Source organism: Thunnus maccoyii, chromosome 9 (genome assembly GCF_910596095.1).
Source record: "Thunnus maccoyii chromosome 9, fThuMac1.1, whole genome shotgun sequence".
NCBI classification, from domain to species: domain Eukaryota; kingdom Metazoa; phylum Chordata; class Actinopteri; order Scombriformes; family Scombridae; genus Thunnus; species Thunnus maccoyii.
Genome location: NC_056541.1, coordinates 1,255,929 through 1,263,512, shown reverse-complemented (window position 1 = coordinate 1,263,512; position 7,584 = coordinate 1,255,929). Strand labels below are relative to the sequence as shown.

At 39.1% G+C, this 7,584-nt stretch overlaps 1 protein-coding gene across 4 annotated transcripts in view; it reads right to left on the bottom strand.

Moving 5' to 3' along the window:
* Positions 1-6,515, bottom strand: part of grin1b (glutamate receptor, ionotropic, N-methyl D-aspartate 1b) — a 65,724-nt gene extending 59,209 nt beyond the window's left edge. For all 4 annotated transcript variants that reach the window (XM_042420231.1, XM_042420232.1, XM_042420230.1 and 1 more), the window contains exons 1-2: positions 5,952-6,515; positions 2,317-2,573 (exon numbers count right to left, since the gene is read on the bottom strand). In XM_042420231.1, the coding sequence (XP_042276165.1) occupies positions 2,317-2,573; position 5,952 (258 nt within the window). In that variant the 5' untranslated portion in view covers positions 5,953-6,515. The remainder of the gene's footprint in view (positions 1-2,316; positions 2,574-5,951) is intronic.
* Between the last annotated feature and the right edge of the window lie 1,069 nt (positions 6,516-7,584).

Below are 7,584 nucleotides of genomic sequence, written 5' to 3'. Positions count from 1 at the left end.
TCTGAACCCAGAGGCTGAGGTTTTATGAGCTGGATGACATCTGCAGGAGCGTGAATGTTTTTTTTAAAAGTCTGTTGTCTCATAGAATATGTTTAAGGGACCTCAGAGATAAGACAGCGTTGAGCTTAAAGTACATCATCATATCGGAGTCCAAGATCAAACTAAAACCTTATTAAATCCATCGATCCACAGTGAGGGTGAACGCAGGGCTGGAGGATGGCATGAAGGGGATTCTGTTCAACTGAGAGCATGAAGTAGTGATTTATTTCTCCATGGCCGCTTTTTTATTGCTGTTAATCCACCATCAATAAAACTCAGCACTTCCTGCAGATGTTTTAGAACAGAAGGCTTCCAGCAGCTCAGAGGATGTAATCCTGGTCTGTGTGAGTTGTATTATATATGTTTTAGATTCTTATAGGAAAACATTTTAACAGGTTTTCACTACACAGTAAATATCTGTATATGATGTATAGAGGAGCGTGTCAGCGTTTTGATGGATTTTGTTGCTCCTCTTATTATTCTTTGTCTTCTATTTGGGGGACTTTGTTTGCTTTGTGGGATTGTGAAAAGGTTGCTCCTCTCCATTCTCACTGGGCCCTGGTTCCCAACATTACCAGTGCTTTATGCATTAAATCACTAATTACTGTTAATTTATCAGCATGTTACAGAAATCATGACACACAGGTTTCATTCAAGTACTTTGTCTTTAACAACGTTGTGTTTTTGAAGATGTTGTGTTTCTTTTTGAGTTTTGTGACGTTCGGGCAGATCGTCTGTTTCATCGATGACGGTGAGAACAGGTGAACATCATCAGGTGCTCTGTCAGGTTCAGGTAGGAGGGATAAAAATGATTTGATTCACTCGTGGCTGCGTGTGACCAGAACTGTGATTGTCAGCAATAACAGAGAAATTCTACATGAACGTTCTGAAGGTTTTGTGTCAGTCCAGCTCCCCATGTGGTCACCGGATTATGTGCAAAAGTCACACTGAGTATAAAAATATGTGTTTTATGTCTGTGTGTTCAGGTTTTACTGAGTTATGACTCTGAGATGAAGTGGTGCAATGTTTGACACAAACTGAGATAATCTCGACGCAATAAAGATCTCGTTTGCAACAACGAGCTGACAAGCATGAACAGAAAGTGCTTTCCAGATTTAAATGATTTACAGGATTAAACATTTTTAAAATTGAAAAAGTCTTCTCTGCAAGTTTCTGTCATGTAATGAGATGAAACATAAAGTTTAATGAATCTGATCTGAGAGCAGCAGCTGAGAAGACAAACAACATGAGACAAACAAGCTGATGTTTGCTGCCGCAGCTGCTCCTCCAGACAGTACTCCATTTATTTTTATTTGTCTTTAATCAAAGACTCAGAGCTGAAGGTCACAACCAGGCTGCTGGTTCACTTTAAAGCTTCGAGGTTTAAGTCTGTGAAATGTCTGGACGTGACTTTATTTCTATCATCTGAAGCTCCATCCTGTCAGTGTTTCTACATCTCTATGATCACATGTCGGAATTTTCTGGTTCATGATTGACTGATTAATTATAAAACTAATCACATGTTTACTCTTTAGACCCTTTTTGACTGAACAGCTCACAAGAGGTAAGAAGCAGCATTTGGAGATAAAAGATCACAAGATAAACAGTTTGGTGAATCAGTTTCTATTGTTTACAGGAAAGAACAGCAGGTCAAACAAAGGTGTAAGTATGTAAAACACATTTTGTGGTAAAAGCTACTGTTTTCTCCTCCCAAAATAAACGTCTCGTTTATGACCTGTGTGATCACATGACCAGCTGGACTCAGCAGTGAAGTTTCTGAGTGAAATTTTATCTGAACCGCTGTGAATATTATTTTAAAGTTTCCTCCAACTTTAACCGAAACACAATTATTGTTTATGTTGTGCATAAATTATATATAATGTTTTCAGAATATTAAAATGTATTTTCTTTGCAGATGATACTACTTTATATTGCTGTGGTAAGAATCTGAAATAAAATCAAACCAACGTCCTAACCAACGCTAGCTTGTCAAGCTGCATATCACAACCTCTTCACTTTGTACTGAAGTTCTTTGAGAAATGTAACATCTAATGTGGCACAAAGTCAGAGGTTGTAATAACAACAAGTTAGCGAAGCTGTAAACAGAACCATGTTCCTGCACATGCTCAGTGGCGTCTGCCTTAAACAGAACTACTCTCTGAGCAAACTGACCAAACTCTTAATGATGAAGGAACATGTTTTTAATAGTTTCTGGACAACAGCAGAGGAAGTGTTTCAGTTACAGATAGTGAGGAGCTGAAGACTTGTATCCCTCACCTGGTTGGAGATGAGGTCCTCGCAGACAGACAGAGCCATCTGGATGGCGTTGGGTTTGTGCGTGACGGAGATGGCGTTCATCTTGAACTTGTCTTTCCCGTACAGCGTGTTGGCCTGACTCACAGCCTCCTTAAACACCTGCTCATATCGCTTCTGACTCAACACGGCGCCGATGTTCACCAGCCGAGGCTCACAACCACCAAGAGCCACCGAGCAGCACTGCAACGCCGCCAGCAGGAGCACGCCACGCACCTCCACTAAGGAGGAGAGGAGAGAAGGAGAAGAGAGGAGATGAGAGGAGTAGAAGAGAGGAGAGGAGAGGAGAGGAGAGGAGTAGAAGAGAGGAGAGGAGACGAGAGGAGAGGAGAGGAGAGGAGAGGAGAGGAGTAGAAGAGAGGAGAGGAGAGGAGACGAGAGGAGAGGAGAGGAGGAGAAGAGAGAAGATGAGAGGAGTAGAAGAGAGGAGAAGAGAGGAGTAGAAGAGAGGAGAGGAGAGGAGGAGAGGAGAGGAGAGGAGAGGAGACGAGAGGAGAGGAGAGGAGGAGAAGAGAGAAGATGAGAGGAGTAGAAGAGAGGAGAGGAGAGGAGTAGAAGAGAGGAGAGGAGAGGAGGAGAGGAGGAGAGGAGAGGAGAGGAGAGGAGGAGGAGAGGAGGAGAGGTGGGGAGTAGAAGAGAGGAGAGGAGAGGAGAGGAGAGGAGTAGAAGAGAGGAGAGGAGAGTTATGATTTTATAACTGATGTGTTTCAAATCAAGTCATATGTCAGGACCAGGTCTACACAGGTAAGTCCTCAGTCAAGATCAACTAGTCCTTTATCAAGATAAACTAGTTCTTAGTCAAGATCAACTAGTCCTTTATCAAGATAAACTAGTCCTTTATCAAGATCAACTTGTCCTTTATCAAGATCAACTTGTCCTTTATCAAGATCAACTAGTCCTTTATCAAGATCAACTAGTCCTTTATCAAGATCAACTAGTCCTCAGTCAAGATCAACTAGTCCTTTATCAAGATAAACTAGTTCTTAGTCAAGATCAACTAGTCCTTTATCAAGATAAACTAGTTCTTAGTCAAGATCAACTTGTCCTTTGTCAAGATCAACTTGTCCTTTATCAAGATAAACTAGTCCTTTATCAAGATCAACTTGTCCTTTATCAAGATCAACTTGTCCTTTATCAAGATCAACTAGTCCTTTATCAAGATCAACTAGTCCTCAGTCAAGATCAACTAGTCCTTTATCAAGATAAACTAGTTCTTAGTCAAGATCAACTAGTCCTTTATCAAGATAAACTAGTTCTTAGTCAAGATCAACTTGTCCTTTGTCAAGATCAACTTGTCCTTTATCAAGATCAACTAGTCCTTTATCAAGATCAACTTGTCCTTTATCAAGATCAACTAGTCCTTTATCAAGATAAACTAGTTCTTAGTCAAGATCAACTTGTCCTTTATCAAGATCAACTAGTCCTTTATCAAGATCAACTAGTCCTTTATCAAGATCAACTTGTCCTTTATTAAGATCAACTTGTCCTTTATCAAGATAAACTTGTCCTTTATCAAGATCAACTAGTCCTTTATCAAGATCAACTAGTCCTTTATCAAGATCAACTTGTCCTTTATCAAGATCAACTAGTCCTTTATCAAGATCAACTAGTCCTTTATCAAGATAAACTAGTCCTTTATCAAGATCAACTAGTCCTTTATCAAGATCAACTAGTCTTTTATCAAGATCAACTTGTCCTTTATCAAGATCAACTAGTCCTTTATCAAGATCAACTTGTCCTTTATCAAGATCAACTTGTCCTTTATCAAGATCAACTAGTCCTTTATCAAGATAAACTAGTTCTTAGTCAAGATCAACTTGTCCTTTATCAAGATCAACTAGTCCTTTATCAAGATCAACTTGTCCTTTATCAAGATCAACTAGTCCTTTATCAAGATCAACTTGTCCTTTATCAAGATCAACTAGTCCTTTATCAAGATCAACTAGTCCTTTATCAAGATCAACTTGTCCTTTATCAAGATCAACTAGTCCTTTATCAAGATCAACTTGTCCTTTATCAAGATCAACTTGTCCTTTATCAAGATCAACTAGTCCTTTATCAAGATCAACTTGTCCTTTATCAAGATCAACTAGTCCTTTATCAAGATCAACTTGTCCTTTATCAAGATCAACTAGTCCTTTATCAAGATCAACTAGTCCTTTATCAAGATCAACTAGTCCTTTATCAAGATCAACTTGTCCTTTATCAAGATCAACTAGTCCTTTATCAAGATCAACTTGTCCTTTATCAAGATCAACTAGTCCTTTATCAAGATCAACTAGTCCTTTATCAAGATCAACTTGTCCTTTATCAAGATCAACTAGTCCTTTATCAAGATCAACTAGTCCTTTATCAAGATCAACTAGTCCTTTATCAAGATCAACTCGTCAGGACCAAGTGCAAAGTCCAGTCTCAGGTCCAAACAGGTACATTGCATCTCAAGTCAAGACCATGTCCTAAACTGAAGTCCTAAATGAGTCGTTAGTCATGGTCATTTTATTTTGGGGGACGATATCAAGTCATCAAGTCAAAAGACTGAAGTCCAAGTGAAGTCACGAGTCATCGGGGTTAAAGTCAAGTTGCAAGTCATGTTTTAAGTCCAGGTCATGTGACTCCAGTCCACACCTCTGGTCACAAATCAAACTACTGCAGCAGAATACAGAGCAGAATGTGCAAAACACTCAACGAGAGCAACAGAAGAAGAAAGGTGGAGGAGGAAAACAAACAAGAGGATGAAATGACAGGAAATGGTCAAAACCTGAATGTAAAGTGAAGAAGAGGCGGGAATTTATATATTTTGGAGCCTGTCCTCCGAGAAAAATGACACAATGAGTCATAATGTTAGTCGCAAAAAACAACCCACAGTTACGTTTGAGTGACAGACGCCATCTAGCGGTCGTAGTAATTATGACCCGGAGAAGTGACGCAGTTCAGATGGCGTCTCTATAAGGCGACACATATCTGGTGGGTCGGCTGGTTAGATCCTCACCTGAAAAAAGCGGACTCAATGGAATTGAAGCCGTTTGTTTCCCGTCTCAAACCGCGAGTTGGGGCAGATTTTTTAAAACTGTTACGATTGTTGTGGTGTTTACTGTTGCCATGACGATGAAGGTGGCCTAACTCTAAGGAAGGAGTAACTTTAACCCAAATCATGTTTCTCTAACCTTAACGAAGTGATCATTTTAATCCAAACTGTCATCTTTCCCTAAACCTAACCAGACCTGAACCATCATCAAACATCATTATTGATTAACAGTGATGTGTGACGGTTTTATAAAACACAGACGGATGATGTCGTCCTGCTGATCACTGCTGACAGAGACGCCAGATTAGAAAACGCTGCTATGTGTCGTTCTGGAGTCACATGATCAAACGACCTATGTGGTCGTTTAATTTGGAGGACTTGTTGGAGCACATTTTGTATTTATTGCTTCTTACATTTACCCATTTTTAAAAAACAAAAAACGTGATGAAGAGGATGATAATGTGATGAAGGCAGAGGTGAAGATGATGATGATTTTCTGAATGAATTATTTTATATTAATGACAGCAGATAAAAGTAAACAGCACGTTAATAGATGTGATAAAGTCTGACTCACTGTTTCAGCTGCTTCTGCTCCTGTTGCTGTTCTCGGTTTTCTCGGGTCAGAATTCTCGTCTCCTGTTGATTTTCACCGTGTGTTTGTTATAATGTCGGTGGTCCTCCCGGTGCTCCCGGTGTCAGCCCGGTACCGTCAGCTGGGTTTCGGTCCCGGTGTCTCGTGTCTCTTTCAGCTTTTGTTTTAATTGATGAATGAAATATTAAAGCGGTGAAAATCTCCGGTGACGTTTCGTTTTATTTCAGTAGTCTGTCGGCTTCACCGGAGGATTAAATCCCGATTTGTGTCGATGAAATGTTGATTTTCATTCACAGTTTAATCGATAAACCCGCTGACATTGTTGATCCGGTCTCGCGCCTCGTCCTGTTGATTCACCGCGTCTTCATGATGTCGCTTCACTCACCGCCAAGAAAATCAATCAGACAAAAAATTATTATTAAATCGTTTTTATTTGATTCCCTCTGATGTCACCAGCTTCTGTTTTTATTCTGCTGTTTCTGTCGGTGGAGGCTCGTGATGACCTGATGATGCTCGCGAGCCCGCGGTCTGTCCTTGGATCCTGACGCTCGCTCCCGCGCACACTGACGGAGGAGGAGAGGAGGAGGCGCGCGCGGCCGCTGGAGCGCGTGCTCGAGTCTCTCTTGTGTTTTGTGATTTAATGAACCGCCGCGTTCACGATCAGAAAAATACCTTCACACGCATAATGATCATGTTCATTACGTCAGTCAGTGACATATATACATATTTACAGTCATGTTGTAGATTATTAACAACATTATAGCACTTATATATTCATACACCTGGTTGATATCATTTAGTTTGAAATAAAATAAAATAGTTTGTAGATAGACTAGAGATATAACTATAACTATAATTAGTATTTGCTGAGTTTACACTGTATATTAGTGTAAGTCATGTGATCATGTTCTGGTAATGAGCTGCAAGGATGACCTTTGATGTTATTAAGTGGACTAAATATTTGTACTTGATTAATTTACACAATGAATATACATACATGTAATGATATATACTGACAGTAGAATATCAAAAACATCTTACAAAGATTTCAAACACAACAGGTATCAGTAGTTTTTGCAGCCTGTTTGATCTTCTTTGTGAAAACAAGTTTGTTTTTTACCTGAAAATCTGATTTTATGAACATAAAATTTAGCAAATACCATTAAAAGATTTGTAATATATATGTGAGGATTGAACATATTCCAGTAACAGCACATGTCTCCAAAATAATATAAAATGTTGATCAATATGGCTGATTGATAAAGATACATGATGTTATTCCTAAAGTGGGAGAGATACCAACATCTTTACTGGTTTATTTCAATATATCTTATCTGGATAAAATCTATGAATACGTTTGAAACAAATTAATATAACATTGATCAATATAGAAATAAAGTCCTTTAGATAAGACTTTATTGATCCCCAGAGAGGAAATCTGCATGTTACAGCAGAACGAGAAGAAACAAATGCAAAATAAGAAGAAGAAGAAGAAGAAGAAGAAGAAGAAGAAGAAGAAGAAGAAGAAGAAATCTATTTGACAACAAAATTCTTATCACAAGGTTCACTTACTTTGTTTTTCTGGAAGTTTCAGCCACATCTTATGGCCTTCATC